Below are 21596 nucleotides of genomic sequence, written 5' to 3' on the forward strand. Positions count from 1 at the left end.
CTTCTCTGTGTGCACTTTTTGGTGTTTGCTCACTTTCATCACTTTCACTATTCTTTTCGTTCCTTCTGCTTCCCTGGAGACCCCCGTCATGTTTAGTAGCGTTTTCTAGCCATTTAAGGGCATTTTCACACCTATAGATCATTTGTTTTGTTCCGAAACAGAGACTTAATTTGTTACAATTATGTATTTTCTTCTTGGTTTGGTTCGCTTTCACAAGGCAACATTTCAAACCGTACCAAAATGAGTTTATGCAAGTCACATGTGAGTAAAACTGTCCTCTTAGTGGTCAGAGTTTCCTCTGCGTCATCCATCAAGATGATTGACAAGTTCACTCCATGAGCTCATTGTGGCTTATTTGTAACTGTCAGCAGATACACACGCAAACACTACACGAATATAGCTGTCATTCCCGCTTTATTATATAACATATGTAATGCAGGAAGCAATGCTTCGTCGGGACAGCATTCTTGCAATGGACGGAGAAGAGCAATTACACAACATTTTAAGATTTTTTCAACTGCAATAACTAATGTTATTAGATAATAACTAATGTGCTCACTCACAGAATCAGACACTACTGATTTTTAAATAACACATTTGTCGTTATGAATTATGATGCCGCTTGGTTCATTGGTCCGTTGGGTCGGATTGATTTCTCACCTCAACCGAACCGCCCCAGAGTTCGTCTGCAGTCGGGCCGAGACCATCTCGTCCAGGCGATCTCGGAGCCATTGGTTTGGTGTGGATCCGAGAGAACTAAGCGAACGAACCTAAACAAACCGAACTAAGCGAGAAAACGCTCCAAACGAGCCAGGAATGAAATCACCCTAAGATTAACAATTTAAAGCCTTTGAAAGTAAATAACTGATTAAGATTAAAATTGATGTTCAGGGTTTGAATTTACTGTCTTTTGTGACTGTGAAGATGTTACTTAGTGGCCACAAATGAACCCCGACAGCTTGCATATTTTCTCTATCTATTCGCACAAAAGCAAATCGGTGGGGAGCAGATCGTCTGTGATGATGGGAAATTCCTTCTGGCCATTTTGATAAGCGTGTGTTTTGTACTGTTTGCACTCAGATGCTATCAGCCTTTAAATCTACATTCATGTTTTTAGAGATCACTCCGTTTCACTCTTTGTAATTTAAAGTTCCACTCCGCTTAGGTGTACGGAGAATGTGTGTGTGTGTGTGTGTGTGTGTGTGTGTGTGTGTGCCATCACATGCAGATTAGAGTAGTCATTAGTCTCCGAAGAGATAATTGGTGTGTAGCAAGAATCTTTGGTCCAAAGCAAAACGTTTCCCTACAAAAGGGACCAGATCATTACACCACGGTTGTTAGAGGAGAGGATTGGACTGCCACTTTGGGGTCAGACCCCTGCCTAAGCTCACACACATTCATCTTCACTCATTTTGCCGTCCATAATTATCCTGTGTGGATTTAACCGCAAGTTTTTTTCTGTGGGCCAGGAAAACGAAGGACCTCTTTGGCTCTGCTCCCCATTAAGGTGCTTCTCCTCTCCTCCTGGAGATTAGGTGGCTCGAATGAAAGGCGTCTCCTCTCAGAGCGTGACCCTGAGGTGGATGTTGGGTGCGTATCAGCATTGCAAGTGCTGGGCATCCTGAAGAGCACCGCTCATTAGCGTTTGTGTGCGCCTGAGTTCGGGATATTGAGCGTAATGTATGTTAATACATGCACTTGTCAATTCTCGTTGCATTCTGATAAGGAAATGCTGAAATGACCAGCATATACTCTATGTTGTGTTTTGGATGGTGGCGTGCCAAACAGGCTTCTTGGCTAGCTTGACGCGCAAGACTTCAAAGTAGCGAGATCATAAAGCTCATAGGTCAACCAGCTTCACCAGCTATGTTTTGCTATGGGTCAGTGATAAATAAGTGGCTAAAATGAGGAAGAAAATCTTAGTTTAGAACAAATCAAAACTTATGTTGGATTTATATTGTCACGTTGTGGCTGTAGGAACAAAAAGAGTCTTAATGAAATAAACAAGGAACACTCAGGCGATCGCAGGAGAATAAATAACACAAACATGTTAACTAAGGGGTTGTTTACACGACACAGTTTTCAACTAAAAGCGTATGAAACTTTTAATGCGTTTTGGCCGTTCGTTTACACGACAGCGGCGTTTTCGGTGCCTGAAAACGCAAACTTTTGAAAACAGGTTTCAAAGTGTACGTTTTTGAAAACTGTCTCCATGTAAACAACAAAAACGTGAATCTCTAAAGACGATGACGTCATGCACATGCGTGTTACGTATTCAATTTATAGTGTTTCATCGCCATCTACTGGTCTGGCAGAAGAATACGGCGTTTTTAGTGGTTTTCACTGATCCGTGTGAATGGGGATCGTTTTAAAACAATGGTGTCGTGTGTACAAGGAAACTCAAAGGAAAAACTTCTTGTTTTAAGCGTATAGTTGTCGTGTAAACATGTAAACATAGATGATACCAGAAACTGAAAAGAAAGAACTCAAGGCTTAAACAAAACAAGGAGAACAGAAACAGGTGTGTGGAAACTAAGTAACAGCCAGAGTAACTAACTAGGAACTCAGGCAAACCGAAACAGAGCAAACAGAGTGAAAACAGAACATAACAGAATTTACACGTTACACATTTTGAAAGCTTTTATACCATTTTCAACAAAAGTTTAATGACTCAAAGAATGTCATGTGGTATAACCATCAATTAAAACGTATGTACATATTTACTTTACACCTTGAATACAAATTATTTTTAAAGTTTTAAAATATATTTTTTTGGTAGAAATGTGTTTTTACAACTCTAATTAATTATTAATTCATAAATGACATTAATTTGGTATCATAAAGCATTTTGTGAAATAACCTTACCTTGGAAGTAAATGTTAAATTCATTAAAAATGTATCATCAGATATTTGAAAAGACTTATTGACCCTGACTTTTTGCGAATTTCATCCTGTTAATGAGGCATTTTTCTTCATTAAAATATCATGACAAGGGTTATTAGAGACTAAAATTAAAACCATAAAAATTACTTGAAATAAAATAAACATATTAACTGAAATAAAATAAAATATAAAACAAAACTTACACTTATTTTATTTCAGCTAGTTGTCAAAGCAACATTTCTCATTTTCAATTAGTTTAACTAAAATGAAATTAATAAAAACTAGACATTTAAAAAAAACAATAACTAATAAATGTCATAAAAGTGACAAAAAGACAACAAAATTACAAAAAGTTTAACTAAAATGAAATTTAAAAATACAAAAATAAATTTAAAATATTAATAAAAAAAAAAAAAAAAACTTATTCAAATCTAAAATTTCAGTGATACTAAAATAGCACTAATCAGGACAGTTGCAACACTCTGACACATTTGCTTTCATGCCCACAATAATTTATACATGAAACTGAAGTTTATTTTTAGAAATTACAAAATGTGTTCATTGAGGTGTATTCATGTCATTGTCAGTTGGCTTTTTAATGTATTTTTGAATAAATTAATAGATTTACCAAAAAAAAAAAAGAGTATCATATCATTGACCTGGATTGACCACTACAAAACCAACACTAACTCGCATATAACATGGAGCAGGATGGGACTTCATGCTGGTTTAAAGGACTATTCATACCAGAAGTAAACATTTCAGAATGAAAATTCACTCATAATTTAATCATTCTCTTGAGTCCTTCTAAAGCTGTATGACTTTATTTCTTCTGTGCAACACAAAAAGAAGATATTCTAAAAAAAAAAAAAAAAATTGTCCACACAATCAAAACTATTTTCTTTTGTGTTCCACAGAAGAAATAAATGTATTTAGGTTTGGAATAACATGAGGGTGAGTAAATGATGATAGATGTTTTTAGTTATGTGCAAACTCTCTGCTGTACACATCCGTTTCAGCCCATGCTAATGTTCCTGTTTCCTTTCTGTGTCTCCAGCCGGCTGTCCTGATTCACTCATTAGTGAGGTTCATCATTTCCGAGTCCTGGGAGATGAGCAGGTAGGTTTGGTCTCATGCACACACACACACACACACACACACCTTCTCAGCAACCTTCCCTGTCCTGATCACGGCTCATGAGAAATCCACGCTCGTCCTGGTCATCAGATGGTCACATGCGAGAGGCTGGCTGTTCGATGCCATTCACTAAGCCCTGCGCTCGCAACAAGACCTCACCACTGCACCGTCTCACCAAACGTCCTCGCGGTGCGAAACCATTTTCCTCGTTCCTCGCTCCATCTCCACCAAGTGTTTGTCTTTGAAGTTTTCACGCCAATCGGAGCGGTTGTGTTGTGTGTCGGTTGTTTTCTCCTGACATCTGTGCGCATCTTGTTCATCTCGCTCTCTCCTGTCCCGTTGGGACGCTCGGCTTGCGGGCCAGATGTCACAACCAAATTTATGCCAGATGAACACTGGGTTGTTTTTATTCCAATACTTTTACCATCCCAATTTAGTTTCAGGGATCATATAATAATAATCATTTGATCAACAGCTTGTTAAAGCCTACTGTGTCATATTTGATACACACTAAAGCCTCTAAATGATCAACATAATCAAAACTTTGCTGAAAAACCTGTTGTACACAATCTGCTACATGCATCCTGTTATACTTTTAGCAAGTAAAAACGTCCACCTTCAGGTTGTGGTTTGCGTATCTTTATGTAAATGCTAGAATAACTTTTATATTGTTAGCCATATTTCAAGATGAACACTTACTGGACTGAAGCAACTTAGGTTTACTTGATTATCCATACATCATTTTTTTGAAAAATCATGTTATAATATGAGTATCGAATATGATCCATCAGGCTTTTGAGGAAGGTTTATTTGTTCATCTCTCAATCATTATTGTATTGATTGCATTATATGTTTTGCCCCCACAATAAAAACTACAGAGCTTTGATCTAACCATAAAACTAATCATTTAAATATCAACTTACTAAGACTTACTATTATTAAAAGATATAAAGTGACATTTATATGCATTTTATGTAAGTATTCTGCTGTACTGTTAAAGATATCAATGATTACAATCTATCACAATTTCATTTGACTTTTTCCCCATATAAACTCCATCAACTGCAGCAAATTGCATATTTTTGCTCAGTTTGGGTTTCTATGTTTTTTTTTTGTTTTGTTTTTTGAAGCCTGATGTATAAAATATGATACTCAACAAAAACACAAATGCAAACTTTTTTTTTCCATTTAATAAACTGTTCCATTTACAAATAAATCGATTTTTACTGACTATTATTTTATATGCCAGGTCTTACGGGGTTAACAAATAATTTCAGTAAAATGCTAATCAAATGTGTCTTATGACTCATTTTTATTGAAAAGTGTATAATCATCCAGTGTTTGAACTTGTGTTTGACTTTTTTTTTACAAGAATCTTTAAAACACTTAAAGGGATAATTCAACCTAAAATAAAAATTCTGACATCATTTACTCACCCTCATGTCATTCCAAATTGGTATGACATTATTTCTTCTGTGGATCATAAAATAATACATTTTGAAAAATATTTTTTGTTCATAAAATGGAAGTCAAAGTTGTCTTCTTTAATTTCTGCAGAAGAAAGATTTGGAATGACATGTTCATCTTTTTTTGGGGATCAGCTATCTAACATCACGAGCTGTGTTTTTCCCTCGGCCCCTCTCTGTTTTCCAGTACGAGCGCTACCAGCGCTACGCGGCGGAGGAGTGTGTTCTTCAGATGGGGGGAGTGCTGTGTCCCGCTGCCGGATGTGGTGCCGGGCTGATTCCCGTGGATGATGGAAGGAGAGTCTGCTGTGAGTTAGGAAATGGACTCGGCTGTGGGGTAAGATCTTCACTTCACTGACCTCACAACAGCTTTTACTGTAATGCAGAGACAGCGGTCAGAATGAGTGGATGCGCGCCGGCTGCTTTTATACCCGTATGTCCACATGCAAATTCCACTCGCTTATTTTCATTGGCCGTTTCTCAAATCATCAGAGGTGATTGTGGCTCCCAAGAATGACCCCTAGGGCCAGATTTACTAAACAGGGCAAATTAGCGAGCAATTCCAAAACAGCGCAGATGTGAGTGTAAAGTTCAGCGCGTGATCTACTGACGACACGCAAATCAAAGAACACAGACACAGCCGGGTCAAATCCATAATGACCAACACAATCTACCAGTTAGCGTCTGGTTTAAGACATGTTGTTTTTGGGCGGTAAATAATGGAGCAAATACCAGTAAACTGACTAGCGAAAACCTTAGTAAATCAGCTTGCATTATTCATTTAAATACTCTCCTCCCATACATTTTGCATATGCAATAAGATCAGCCGCAAAAATAACCCTGTCCACGCCTTTTCAGCGTTAATTTTTCACTGCGTGTCTTTAGTAAATCCTGACTGTAGTTTTTTAACACCAAAAGAGGGTTTGTGCTGACGCACGCTGTTAGTAAATCCGGCCCTAGTGTCAGTCATTGACATCACGTCGAAGTGACTGACAGATAGGGAACGGGAGGTTTGAAACTGTGTTTTTGAGACTGTGTATTTTAAGTGTGAAAGAGAAAAAAATACAACAATGGTGTTGACTAATGAATTTGCACATGGTTTGTCTCATTAAAAACAACACATAGACATATAAACGATGTTAAAAACTTGATTTTCACCACAGGGAGTCTTTAAAGAATGCTTTATGCCAAAAAGGTTCTACAGTATATAAGAGAAATGTCTTCAATGATTGCACAATTCTTTCATGTATAACAGGTTATTTCAATTTTTAAGAGCTGTTCAGTTCATTAAATGTAATTTAAAAAAATAATTAAAACTTAATCTATCAAATGATCCCATGACGGGAACCCCTAAGGATCTGTATTGAAGTGTCTGACAGAACCCTTTAAGGCTCTTTAGACGTGATTCACAGCAGCGCCATCTTTGATTTTTATCTGAAATGAATGCGAGGCTGTGAGAGACAGACGTGCATCTCTTCAGTGGGCTGTGCTGTTATTGAATGTGTTTTTGGATTGTTCTGCTAATTAAACACTGCAAAAAATATCTTTTTGAAGAAATGTCAGTAGACAAAAAAAAGAAAAAGAAAAACTCCAGACAATATGAGCTGTGGAAAATGATAAGTGGTCTAGAAGTTTTATACAGCGGATGACATTGAAAACACAGTAAGTCAATCCCTCACAGCTCACTTTCATAGCCATCATGGCGCTGCTCTGAATAAGGTCTATATAGAAGAGTGTAGCAGCTCAGAAATCACACACTTTACCTTTAGTATACGTTGTGTTGCACGTAATTATAAAGTTATCTATCAAACAGTCTCATGCGATACAGACATAACAGTCAGCCTGAAATGACAACGATCTGCACTTTTACAAACCTTTGAGCGAGTATATCCCTTGTTTAGGATGGCATTCCTGTGTTTCATCCCTGCCCTCTATCGCTTGCATACTCCACTCGTCCAATCACGACACGATTAAGATGTAATTACCACACAATTTGCATGATGTTTTTTAATTAGCCAGTCGATTAAAGATTAGGGTGCAGTTCAGCTGCCATTAGCACTGACTGATTGCATGTTTGCTAACAAAAACATCATCATTCCAGTGGGAGGAAACCCTGTATCTGCGCTTCTCTGTGTCTGTCGAAGGTGATGCCTCAAACCCTTCTGCTGTCATGGACAGGGTTTGAGCTGGAGATGAGCATTAGACCAGGCTACATTTGCTTTAGAATTATTATTATTATTTATTTTTTTTTTTTGTATGTTTCAGTGTTCATCCAAACAAGCACAAATTTAGTGTGGATCACCAACAAAACCCAAAGCATGGTTTTAAGACACAAACTTGGTATAGCAGGATTGCAAATCAATGCATCTAGTGGTGGGTAAACAGTATTTTCTAAAGTTGAAACACCTTCTCACTCATTCGTTTTTGCAAAAAAAACTTAATTTAAGACTTTCAAAACTTAAAAAATTCAATATTATGTTATATTATGATTTCACTGTTCATCCAAACAAATAAAATGTAGTGTAGATTGCTAGAAAGGCATACAAAGCAGGGTTTTATAACACTATTTTGGCAATAGAATAGAGTGCTGCAGTGATGTATTTATTTATTTAATTTTTTTGGCCAACCTGTGAGTTAGCATCACCCTGTTCCCTCGACAAAAAAACAATATGATTTTTCCACTGGCTTTTGGATTATTGCAGGAAATAAACTCTGTGATCAGCAAAAGTTTCTCATTCAAAAACTCATTCAAAAACAATTGACTTTGGGACGGTGGAACAGGAAGTGCTAAAATAAAAACTCGTTTCTGGGTTTTGGCAAGAAGAATACGTCATCCCTGCAGCACAACACTGTAAAACACAACACAACAAAACATCCTGTAATGGGCAAACAGTCATTTCTAAAGTTGAAGCACCTTGTGACTGACACGCTTTTGAAAAACAACAAATTGAACTTAATTTTATTAAGACTTTTAAAATTAAAATAAGAAACCAAAAAATACACTTGTATAAATCTCTATGAATGCTAATGCGATCTCATTAACCACATGGTGAAGTTTTAGCTGTTATAGATTACATGACATGGTTTTGAGCTGTAGATGGGCATTAGACTGAGATATATATGCCTGAGAATCAAACTCTCATCCTTCCCTCGGGTCATTTTGACCCGAAACTCTTTTTTTTTTTTTTTTTTATGTTCATCGGAGTGGTCAAATACCTTAGGACCTTTGTCGCACTTAAACAAAATTGACTGGATTCAAGGAGTTTATTTGGTTGTAATAAAAATAGTAACAAATGCGTTCCTCGCGGGTCAGTTTGACCCCCTTAGGAATGAATGAAATGCAAGGAATTCTAAAAACTGCTCAAAATTAAAACTAAAATGCGAAAACTTTACCAAAATTGTTTTTTTATAAGGTCTGCATGTGTATCTGAATGCATACTGAAGAGATAAACTCAAGAAATTGACTTGAAATTGACCCAGCGGAAGAGTGCATGTGCTCTATATAGAGCTATAAGGCCATCTAGTGGAAAAAGTCATTGAATATCATGTTATATTATTTTTTTCGGCAGAGACACCTAAATAGACCCAGTGTGAGAGATATCCAAACAAATAAAAAAATAGTTCTGATTGCTGCAAAAACACACAAAGCAGGGGATTTTAAACACAATTTTGGTAACCTAATAACAAAACAAAAACCGTCCTTTGTTGGGCAGTGTCACAGTTATTTGCAGCAAGGAGAGAAGTGAGGCAGCCGTCACTTTATTTAACAATAAACCAAAACAAAATGCATGCTGGAGCAGGAGAATCACAACCAACTAAACATAGACGAGAACGGAAAACTAACAAGCTAAACAAGGAGCAGGTGGATCAACTCAATGAAACAATGAGTAACCATAGCAACAAACAAAAGCATGCTAAGAAACCATGGAAACAGAAAAGAAACACTGCATACAATGATTTACAAACTAAAAGTCCAAGACTACAAAACGGAAACCAAACTGGACGTTACAGGCAATCAGTATTTTCTTTTTTTTTTTCTTTTTTTTTCTGATATATTTTCACAATTTTCACTTTCAATTTCACTTTATATTTAAATTGCCCCATTATGCTTTTTCAAACATAACCTTTCATGCAGAGTGTAATACAGCTGTTTGTGAATGCAAAGGTCTGCAAAGTTTTAAAGATCAAAGTGCACGACAAATAAAGCTATTGTCTCCTAAAAGAAAGAATCGATTCTGAACTGCCGAAACGAGTCGTCAGTAATTCCAGTCTCACTTCCTGTTACAAACCTATGTAACAATGTAACAATGAGCCATCTGACCAATCAGAGCAGAGTCTGCTCTCAGTAAGGAGGAGTTTAGAGAGACTGAATCTTTGAATTAACCGTTTCAGACTCTTTGAGAAAGAGGTGATGGTGCAATATATATTATGAGAAAATTAAAGAGTTTTTTGACCTTTGGTGGATCAACTCAATGAAACAATGAGTAACCATAGCAACAAACAAAAGCATGCTAAGAAACCATGGAAACAGAAAAGAAACACTGCATACAATGATTTACAAACTAAAAGTCCAAGACTACAAAACGGAAACCAAACTGGACGTTACAGGCAATCAGTATTTTCTTTTTTTTTTTCTTTTTTTTTCTGATATATTTTCACAATTTTCACTTTCAATTTCACTTTATATTTAAATTGCCCCATTATGCTTTTTCAAACATAACCTTTCATGCAGAGTGTAATACAGCTGTTTGTGAATGCAAAGGTCTGCAAAGTTTTAAAGATCAAAGTGCACGACAAATAAAGTTATTGTCTCCTAAAAGAAAGAATCGATTCTGAACTGCCGAAACGAGTCGTCAGTAATTCCAGTCTCACTTCCTGTTACAAACCTATGTAACAATGTAACAATGAGCCATCTGACCAATCAGAGCAGAGTCTGCTCTCAGTAAGGAGGAGTTTAGAGAGACTGAATCTTTGAATTAACCGTTTCAGACTCTTTGAGAAAGAGGTGATGGTGCAATATATATTATGAGAAAATTAAAGAGTTTTTTGACCTTTGATGCAATTGTAGGAGAACCCAAAACAAAATTAGGAACCTTTAAAGGGGCATTCCACCCATAGGAACATTGTTTTTTTATTGAAAGTGGGTCATATATGTAGTCGAAATGTAAAATAAATTTTGAATTTGGTGCCTTCTTGACCGAGGAAAGACAAAAAATAACTTCAGGACGCATTTGTATGAAAGACAACAACTCCCACAATGCACCACATTGCACAGCTCCGCAAGCCACTCCCACTAATCCAGAACAGCGCATATCTGCATATAAGAGAAATCACTCTTCCGTCTACAAGGCTAGCTACCACCAGAGCTTGAAATTCATTTCACACAAAATGTCTAGTTAGTTAGCGAACTCATTAGTGCATTACTCCTCGTTTTTATTTCTTTCGAAAAGGTGAATTATTGCATGGTACCGGGATGTTCAGTCAGAACATATGCGGTGCGAAACTAGGATAGTTCACAACACAAACGTCCGTGTCCTCGTCTGATTCAGAGATTTCGTCCAGGAGAAATTGTCATCGTTGAAATTCTTTGCCGCAGACGCTATCTCTGTGTTCGTAGTTGCATAGTGAGATCACCGGCGCCACCAGTCCGCCCTAACTCGAGCCAGTCCGGGCTCCTCGTCCGCGGCAGGCAGGTCTTCTGCCTCGGCTGCTCTTCGCTATAATGCGGCTTGTAAAGGTAGCCACAAACACCTGATTCAAGCATCAGACTTCCGAAATCCTCTTCTTCTATATCATATTGAGTAGCAGCTACTCTCCTCCGCTATTGTCATAACTTTACATCTGTCTCCACAGCGCCTGTTAGCTTAGCTTCAAACAAGATGGAGGATATTGCTTTCAGTTTCAGAGAGTAAAGTCCCACCCACTGATCTGTAATAGGTCTGTAGCGTGAGCGGGTCCCGCTTTTCTGGGAAAGATTGGAGAGATGAGGAACTAGTGCTTGTAGTCTCAACAGAAATCCCCCCCTCTTACACTTCCTCCGACAATGACGCAAAATGACGATTTTTGCGTCATTGTGGGAGGAAGTGTAAGAGGTAAATAACGGATTTCTCCCGTCTCAGGGGAAAATGAGAGAGTGTTGCACGACCATTCAATAGTATGACTGGGTTTCTAACAATGCAAAGCTTAGTGCAAATGGGTGGAGTGTCCCTTTAAAATAAGATAACTGGGTACTTCAAGACTTTCAAATTGAAATAAATTTGATAGCACGTAACATCCTGTGGTGGGCAATATTTTCATATTTTTAATTTCTTCTGATATATTTTTGCTAGTGAGATCACATTGGCTAATGGTAACGTACAGGTGCAGCTTTAGCTGTGATTTAGTCTATTTTTGTGTTTGTTAATAAGTTTGAATTTGGAGAGCTTGTCCCTTATCTTCTAACCACACGACTTCTACAGTGTCCGTGTGAGAGCGAGTGAGTGTGTGTGTGTGTGTGTGTCCGGTTCTGCTGTGGTCAGAGCTGCGTCTGTGAGCTGCAGATAAAGGCTTTATTGGAGGTGGTGTTAATGAACCGTTTGCACCAGCACACACACATATACCAACGATGGCACATAAAAACACAGACAGGTTTTTACACGCTCTGGACCTGAGGGACACCTCACAACCTGTCCTACTTCACCTACAGGAAAATCAATATATCCCCTCTCTATAACTTCTCTTCCGTTTTATTCGGCCTTCCTCTCTTTTGTTTGCCCTGTATCAGCAGTGTGTGTTGAAAACTAGAGTTGATCTCGCTCTATTCAGTTTCAGTTTTGTAGTGTGTGTGAATTCAGCAGGGTTTGCTGTGGTGGTTTGTGTGTACAGTGAGTGTGAACTGTCAGCTCTCAGCTTCATGAGAATCAAGATGTAGTGATGGAGAAAGATCTGCTGTACTGGAACAACAGGTATTATTAATAATGCTGAATGTAAGTTTTTATATTTTCAGTTGTACAAATTATAAAATATAATATACTTGTATTTTATGCCAAAATAGCTAGCAACTTCCAAGCTACATAATCAACCCTGTTACCTATTCTAAAGTACGTGTGTGTGTGTGTGTGTGTGTGTGTGTGTGTGTGTGTGTGTGTGTGTGTGTGTGTGCGTGTGAGTGTGTGTGTGTGCGTGTGTTTGTTTGATCAGAAATTTTAAATTAAATGTTATTGATGTCTGTTGAATTGTTTTTAAAAACGTTGATCTAAAACAATTTTCACATAGAAATTGCTAACGAATTTCACAAATTATTAAAATGAAACAGCAGGTTACATATTGAATTAAATGTGAATTTTTTTGAAGTAGAAAAAAGTATTTTATTTACAACTCTTAAAAAGTGTTATTTTAGGTACTATTATAGTTTTTTTTAATTATATATATATATATATATATATATATATATATATATATATATATATATATATATATATATATATAATGAGATTTTGTTTGGTTTTATTTAATTTAAAACCATTAATTATTAATGATTATTTTGTTGTGTTTTATCATGTTTGTATTTTTTTTTTTTTTTTTTTTTTTTTTTAGTTAAAGTTAAAGTTAAACAACATGACTATGAGAAATATTGCCTTGGCAGTTGAGTTATAATAATAACCATACAGGGGTAAATCACAGTGTATCACCTTTCGTTTGTTTGCACCTTACAAAAAAAAAAAAACTTTTGCACTTCACATACTGTTTTGTAGACTAAAAATAAAATAAGAAAGATTTCATTTTCACTCGTCTTTTCAACTTAGTTGAAAAATAACCCAAAACTTTGAGTGTGTTTCAAAGTTTCAAGCCCTGATTTGTGCCCTAATTGTAGGAAACGTCAGGTGACTAGATGAAGTCTGTTTTTAAAATGGCATGTTTATGAGAAACTGTACGATCTGTCTGTTCTCTCATTGTGTTTGTGGCTCTGAGCGCTGGGGACCGTGAGCCAGGTGTCAGAAAGATGCTATTATTGCACTGAAGCCATACATTTGGGTCAGGAATGTGAGCGTATGTGTGAGTGTGTGTGTGTGTGTGTGTGTGAGAGAGAGAGAGAGAGAGAGAGATCAGTCTGGCAGATGATCAGAGAAGTCTCTTTCTCTAAGAACTCTTTCACCGTTTCACTCTGACTGTCTTATTTAACACACATCAGGCTGCCACTGTCAGATCCTGTCTAAGTCTACACACACACACACACACACAGAGTTGAGTGCATGTATAAACGCTGGAGCCCAGATCAAAGCGTCCTATAGCATAGTGCCCCGTGTTCGGCATGTATAAGTGACAAAGTTTATTACAGAATGCGCTCTATAAGTCTGTTGGAATGACACATTTAAAGAACAGACACAACTTTTTCCTGTGGCATTCCTGTTTTTGCTGATTAATATTTTTGTTGAAAGACTACCTTTGAACAGTTTAAGGTAAAAAAAAGAAAATAAATTATTTTATTCAGACACATTAAATTGAGTTACAAAATAATTCTATTTCAAATAAATGCTGTTCTTTTGAACTTTCTGTTAATCAAGGAATCCTGAAAAAGTGTCACAGTTTCCTCAAAAATATGAAACAACAGACTGTATTTAAACATTTATAATAATCAGAAATATTTATTGAGCATCAAATCATCATATTAGAATGATTTCTGAAGGATCATGTAACTTTGAAGACTGGAGTAATGATGCTGAAAATTCAGCTTTGATCACAGGAATAAATTATAAATTAAAATATCAAAGTATGTGCAATTGTTAGTTTTTTCCCCAGCATTTTTTGCTGATTTTAAACATTTAAAAAAAGAAAATGATAAATCCTAAGACGTCATGGGTTAAATTGTATAAATTCATAGTTATGTTCAAGAAATTATTATTCAGCTAGATTTTATTTTTTTCCAGTAGAATTACTGTAATCTTTTTAAAATCTCTATCCGGTTAATGATGAATGATTGGGAAAAAAAATTAAAAAGAATTAGTCAGAAGGTTTAGGATTCCATAATTAGCTCAGAGATTTAATAAACAAAAGCACAGAGCGATGATCAGCTTTATGACTGGCAGATGTTCTGAATCTGCAGAGGATTCTGGGAGTTCTTCGGGAACATATTACCTGTTGAAATGCCTATTAGCGACGAGAACTGACTTGACAATTCAAATATCCCATTGCTCGAAAAGTAAAGAAACCGACACAGAATTTCACACTAAGAAGGGTTTCACACTGTTCCACATCAAACGCACTGGCTCACACACTCTGGAGAAATGAGTGTGCTGGAGAAGGACACCAGCAACCAGGGTAATAAACATGAAGGGTGGCGCGTCTGAGAGGGAACAAATGATAGCCGGGGTGAAAAAAAGTAGAAAGAAAGTGGCTGTCGAAAGAGCTGTGTTTTCTCATCATTACTGGAGAGAGGGAAAACAAAGAAGCATCTGTCTCTAGACCTTGAGAGGAGGATCTGTCATGAGCAGCTGAAATTATAATGCAAAAAGATGATGTGATGTTCCCTACTTCACAGTCTGGATCTCTGAAGAAACACTAGATCAGTGGAGCTTCAGAAGAGCTGTGGAGGAAGAGTGGAGAAACACTGCCCTCTTGTGTGGCCTTCCGATCCTGCATGAATATTCATTTGTGCTATTTACATCATAAACTGGTATTGTAAACATGATGATGATTCAGACAGACCGAGGCGTATCAGAACTCGTTTAGAAATCAGAGCCAAAGTGTCTGCAAGTATTGGGGAATTAAACCTGATAAATGGCTCACATCTAGTCAGTGATGTTAACTAAGACTATTTCAAGATATTTGATCATTTTGATAAAATAAAATATAAACATTAGGGGGGAAACTAGAAATATTGCCTTGGCAACTAACTGAAATAAAATGTGAAAAAATGTAAGTTCTAAAAATTACTAAAACTGAAATAAAAATAAAGTAAATCTATATATATTAAAAAAAAAGAATAATAAAAATGGCAAAAGCAACAACATTCATCAAATTTTAATATTATGTAAATTGCTTGAATTTTATATATGTATAAAGTTTAATGCTAATTCAAATTATGAATTTATACTGTAATATACTGTATGAGTGTGTGTGTGTGTGTGTGTATATATATTAAAGCTAATTTAAATTATTAATACAAAATAGTATACAATTAATACAAAAATACTAACACAGCTTTTAGTTGTCTCTGCACATTATTCTGGAATAGTTTACAGTATTTTACCATTGTAAAAATCACCTGCTTCACGTGTAAAGGTTATATGTTGGTTATGTTTCCGGTTAACAAAAAGCATCAAATCCGCATATTATAATGATTTCTGAGGGATCATGTGACTGTCACGGTGTGGGTTTTGTCTTGTTATTGTCTGTCATGTGTTCCCCTGTCTTTTCATGTTTAGCTGTCTCCCGTTATGTTGATTAGTCTTCCCAGGTGTTTGTTTAGCCACGCCCCCTTTTTATCTTGTTTAGCTTGTCTGTCTGTGTATTTAAGCCCTGTGTTTAGTTCAGTCTTTGTCAGTTCTTGTATGTGGTTGCGCCATGTTGGTTGTTCTGTTCCCTGAGTCTCAGTCCTGAGTTTGTGCTTGTATATGTGAAGTTTTGAGTTTATTTAATAAAAGACTACTGCACGTGGATCCTGCTTCCTCCTCTGCTTCAACCAATAGGTAACAGTGACACTGAAGACTGGAGTAATGATGCTGAAAATTCAGCTTTGATCACAGGAATAAATTAGTTTAAAAAATATATTCAGATAGAAAACAGTTTCACACACACACACATACACACACACACTTATGATAAAGTCCCACAATGCAGTTAAAATGACCTTCTATTTCTATTGTGAAGGAAAATCATTTTAATAATAATAATACACTGAACAAAATTATAAACGCAACACTTGTTTTTGCCCCCATTTTTCATGAGCTGAACTCAAAGATCTAAGACTTTGTCTATGTACACAAAATATCTATTTCTCTCAAATATTGTTCACAAATCTGTCTAAATCTGTGTTAGTGAGCACTTCTCCTTTGCCGAGATAATCCATCCACCTCACAGGTGTGGCATATCAAGATGCTGATTAGACAGCATGATTATTGCACAGGTGTGGCCACAATAAAAGGCCACTCTAAAATGTGCAGTGTAATTGCTGATCAATATGAGAGCTGTGGCATGTAAGTGTTTTCTGTTTGTGTCAGTTGGTGTTTTGCAGGGACTGTAAGGAAGAGTATCACGAGGGCTCCTGCACACACACAATGGCCACAGCAACAGGACGTGCCCTACAGGTGAGAAACACACACTTTTAATATTACCACATCACATATGCATGGACCCAGTCAGTTAATGTTGGCCAGATATCATCAGTCATCTCTCTCTTTTGGGTTGAGCCGCCTGAGATTATAGTCATAAGAGTGTCAGTGCAAGCCATTCCCAAATCACCTGATTCATGACAGAACCATAGAAGAGGAAGAGGTTAAAGCTCAAGTCTGCTTGTGCTGTGTTTGATCCCTGCTTTACGGTGTGTGTGTGTGTGTGTGTGTGTGTGTGTGTGTGTGTGTGTTTCAGGGTTATGTTGTAGATGAAGAAGCGGCTCGTCTTGCCCGATGGGATCAGGCCTCACAGGACACTATAGCCCAAACCACTCACCCCTGTCCCAAATGCCAAGTTCCTGTGGAAAAGAACGGTACTGATGGGACCTTTTACCTTTCTCTAGTTTCTCAGGGGCTTTTCAGAATACAGTCCTACCATACTTCTCTTGCTATTACTATTACTGACTGCTTACAGTGCTGGGCAGTCACTGATTATATGTAATCGGGAATACGTAATCAGATTCCAAACATTAAAGTCGTCATTAAATGGATTATATAATGTGTAATGTAATAGATTGTTTCCAATTATAATTTCTGTCATGTAATTTGTAATCAGTATCAGACTACAGTTTATAAACTGCTAATGCACAGGGTAGCGTCATATTTCATTTCTGACAGGAATGAATACGAGGCTGTGAGGTATAGAAGTGCAGTGTGTTCAATGGTTCGGACTGTTGTTTAACAACATTCCGATTGTTTAGCTAATCTTTCCAAGAAAAAAACAAAACAACTTGCAGTAAACAAAAACTCCATGAAATGTTGTGAGTCGTGAAAATGATGTGATCTAGGACCGTTATACAGTGCATGCTATTGTAAGAAACTGTACGTCTATCACCCATTATTGATAAAAATAAGCATTACATTATGCATTTTAATATGGAAGGGACTTTTTTGTTTTGAATTTTTGTTCCACACACATTTTAATTTCGTTTGAAATCAAACAATAATTTGTGAACCACCTGCAGTACTGCTACGGACACCTAGGGGTCGCAAACCCACTGTTAAAGAGCCCTAATCTAAATTATTATCCACAATGTGCAGTATACAGAGCACACTGCATGAAATACTGTATCGCACAATGGAAGTTTTAATACACACTCACCTGACACTTTATCAGGTACACCTTGCTAGTACCGTGTTGGACCCCCTCTTGCCTTCATAACTGCCTTAATTCTTCATGGCACTGATTCAACAAGGTGCTGGAAACATTCCTCAGAGATTTTGCTCCATATTGTCATGATCACACAGTTGCTGCAGATTTATCGCTGAACATCCATGATGTGAATCTCCCGTCCCTTTGGAACCTTCTCCGGCATTATGGTGTGCCAGCCAAGATCGTCAACATCATCCGAAACTCGTACGACGGTATGACCAGCAGAGTGGTCCATGGAGGGAAGCTTACGGAGACCTTCGAAGTGAGAACCGGGGTTCGTCAGGGATGCCTGCTCTCGCCGTTTCTCTTCTTGCTAGCCATCGATTGGATAATGAAGACTACAACGGCACGTACAAGAACAGGAATCCAGTGGACACCCTTCACACAACTCGACGACCTGGACTTTGCGGATGACTTGGCCTTGCTATCCCACACCCGACAGCAGATGCAGGAAAAGACAAACAGCACAGCTGCCACCTCCGCTCAACTAGGTCTGAACATCAACAAACAGAAGACAAAGATCCTCAAGGTGAATAACACCAACAACAACCCAGTCCAGTTGGACGGAGAGGCGTTAGAAGAAGTGGAGGCCCTCACCTACCTGGGCAGTGTCATCGACAAGCAGGGTGGAACAGACGCTGACGTCAAGGCACGAATATGTAAAGCAAGAGCAGCCTTCCTACAGCTGAGGAACATCTGGAGCTCGAAGGAACTGGGCCTAAGGACAAAGGTCAGGCTGTTCAATACCAATGTCAAGGCGGTCCTTCTCTATGGTGCAGAGACATGGAGGAAAACAGTGGCGACGATGAAGAAAGCTCAGACCTTCGTCAACTCCTGTCTGCGAAGAATCCTCCAGATCCGCTGGCCAAACACCATCAGCAACCAGGACCTTTGGCAGAGAACCAATCAGCTTCCTGCATCACCAGGCAAGCGCTCACCTGGAATCCCCAAGGCAAAAGGAAAAGAGGAAGGCCAAGAAATACATGGCGCCGAGATCTGGCAGCTGATACCAAAGAACTTGGATACACCTGGAGCCAGCTGGAGAGAAAAGCCCAAGACAGAGATGCCTGGAGAGCTCTTGTCGGCGGCCTATGCCCCAGGAGGGGTAGCAGGCATAAGTAAGTAAGTAAGTCAATCACCCCATCAAGGTCGGTCAGAAATCTTGGAGTAACGTTTGATGACCAGCTGACCTTCACAGATCACATTTCAAAGACAGCTCGATCATGCCGGTTTGCACTGCACAACATCAGGAAGATCAGGCCTTTCCTAACTGAGCATGCAACACAACTTCTCGTCCAGGCCCTGGTCATTTCTAGGCTTGACTACTGTAATGCTCTTCTGGCCGGACTTCCAGCATGTGCAACCAAACCCCTACAGATGATCCAGAATGCTGCAGCTCGTCTCGTCTTCAACGAGCCCAAGAGGGCCCACGTCACTCCTCTGTTCATCTCTCTGCACTGGCTACCTCTCGCTGCTCGCATCAAGTTCAAGGCATTGACGCTTGCTTACAGATCTATCACAGGCTCAGCTCCCTCCTACTTCCACTCACTCCTACGAGTCTACATCCCTACCAGACGCCTACGATCGGTCAACGAGCGACGTCTCGTGGTTCCATCACAGAAAGCCACAAAATCACTTTCCAGAACATTCTCATTCACAGTTCCATGCTGGTGGAACGCTCTCCCCACCCTCATCCGGAATGCAGAATCCCTGACAACATTCAAAAGACAGCTGAAAACCTATCTATTCCGTGAGCACTTAACCTCATAAAAAAAAAAAAAAAAAATCCTTTCCCTTTGAAACATCACTTATCAGGCTTATGCTACTCTGAATAATGCCTGAACTTCGTATTTTGAGCACTTCCGGCGTTGTTGTTGTTTTTGCCTCTTCTTGATGACTCGCTTATTTTAGTCCTAATTTGTAAGTCGCTTTGGATAAAAGCGTCTGCTAAATGACTAAATGTAAATGTAAATGTAAGTGAATTGTATCCTCAGTTTGCTGTTCTCATCTGACAGGAGTGTCACCAGTGTGTTTTCTGCTGCTGTAGCTCTTCTGCTTCAAGGTTCGACATGTTGTGTGTTCAGAGATGTGAACCAGTTTGGCCATTCTCCTCTGACCTCTGACATCAACAAGGCATGTTCTCCCACATAACTGGATATTTTCTCTTTTTCTGACCATTCTCTGTTAACTCTAGAGATGGTTGTGTGTGAAAATCCCAGTAGATCATCAGTTTCTGAAATACTCAGACCATCCCCACCATCAACCATCCCACGTTCAAAGTCACTTAAATCACCTTTCTTCCTCATTCTGATGCTCAGTTTGAACTTCAGCAGATCGTCTTGACCGTGTCAACATTCCTAAATGCAATGAGTTGTTGTCATGTGATTGGCTGATAAGATATCTGTGTTAACAAGCAGTTGAACAGGTGTACCTAATAAAGTGGCCGGTGAGCGTATATAAATATATACACAAATGGTTAATTCAGCAAATTGCATCTAGTTAATGCCAGAAATATAAATGACCATATATATATGGTCATGTGAGCATATTATTGTATGAAATGTTTTGCATTATATGCCGAATACGGTTTCACATTTTAAAACTAGGTTGGTTATCTTTGTTTTTATCTTTACACTTGAAGAGTGTATCATAATGACGCTGTTATCTCCTTCAGTGCAGATAAGGTGTGTTGTCATGATCTTTCTCAGGTGGCTGTATGCACATGGTGTGTCCGCGTCCACAGTGCAGGTTTGACTGGTGCTGGATCTGTCGTGTGGAGTGGAACAGGGAATGTATGGGAAACCACTGGTTCGGATGAAGACTTGTTTTGGTACGCTCTGAAACTCAGGGAATGGAACCAATGGGAAACCTTGCAGGACACTGTTAAATCATTATCACTGTTGTGAGGTACATATCATGAAATGCTGCTGACATTCAATGGTAGGCTAGTTGTGGTAACCACAAATATTTTGGCTGCGATTGAAAAAAATTCTAGTGTTATTAAAATGTTTGAAAGAAATCCTGAGTCGTGTTTTTTTTTTTTTTTTTTGAGTCATTCATTTACAACATATTTAATTTGCTAATGGGAGTGTTGCTGTATTTCTGACTACACTCAATAACCACAATGAAAGTTTTCCCCAATCCAGCTTTGATTGTTATGCTAACCTGATCCAATCTAACATTCAAAATCTAGCAGTGGTATACACTATCGTCCAATGGTTTGGGGTCGGCAAGATTCTTAAAGAAGTCTTTTATGCTGAACAAGGCCAAAATAAAACGTTAAAACAGTAATAATGTGAAATATTATTACAATTATTCTTTGTTATTATTAGGATTAATGGAGAGAGATGTACCATCTTGTTTTCGAAGGGTCGTATAGCATACTACGTAACACAATCATAACAATAAAAACAAAACAAAATTACTATTAACAGTACATCAACAAATAAACAACAAAATACAAACAATAATGAAAATATTACACCATCAAGTTATCAGAATAGACAATAATAAATACACAACAAAATATACAGTGAATACAATTGTATATTGTAATACATACACATATACATATAAACAAGGTAAATA

General features: G+C 37.9%; 1 protein-coding gene across 1 annotated transcript in view; it reads left to right on the top strand.

Annotated features, from left to right (window-relative positions):
- The window catches only part of prkn (parkin RBR E3 ubiquitin protein ligase), a 153560-nt gene extending 132112 nt beyond the window's left edge, over nucleotides 1–21448 (top strand). Inside the window, exons 8-12 of the mRNA XM_084093279.1 lie at nucleotides 3941–4002; nucleotides 5674–5823; nucleotides 16685–16771; nucleotides 17052–17169; nucleotides 20717–21448. Coding sequence (XP_083949405.1) covers nucleotides 3941–4002; nucleotides 5674–5823; nucleotides 16685–16771; nucleotides 17052–17169; nucleotides 20717–20826 — 527 coding nt within the window. The 3' untranslated portion in view covers nucleotides 20827–21448. The remainder of the gene's footprint in view (nucleotides 1–3940; nucleotides 4003–5673; nucleotides 5824–16684; nucleotides 16772–17051; nucleotides 17170–20716) is intronic.
- The last annotated feature ends 148 nt before the right edge of the window (nucleotides 21449–21596 follow it).

Source organism: Abramis brama (assembly GCF_963993115.1).
Source record: "Abramis brama genome assembly, chromosome: 19".
NCBI classification, from domain to species: domain Eukaryota; kingdom Metazoa; phylum Chordata; class Actinopteri; order Cypriniformes; family Leuciscidae; genus Abramis; species Abramis brama.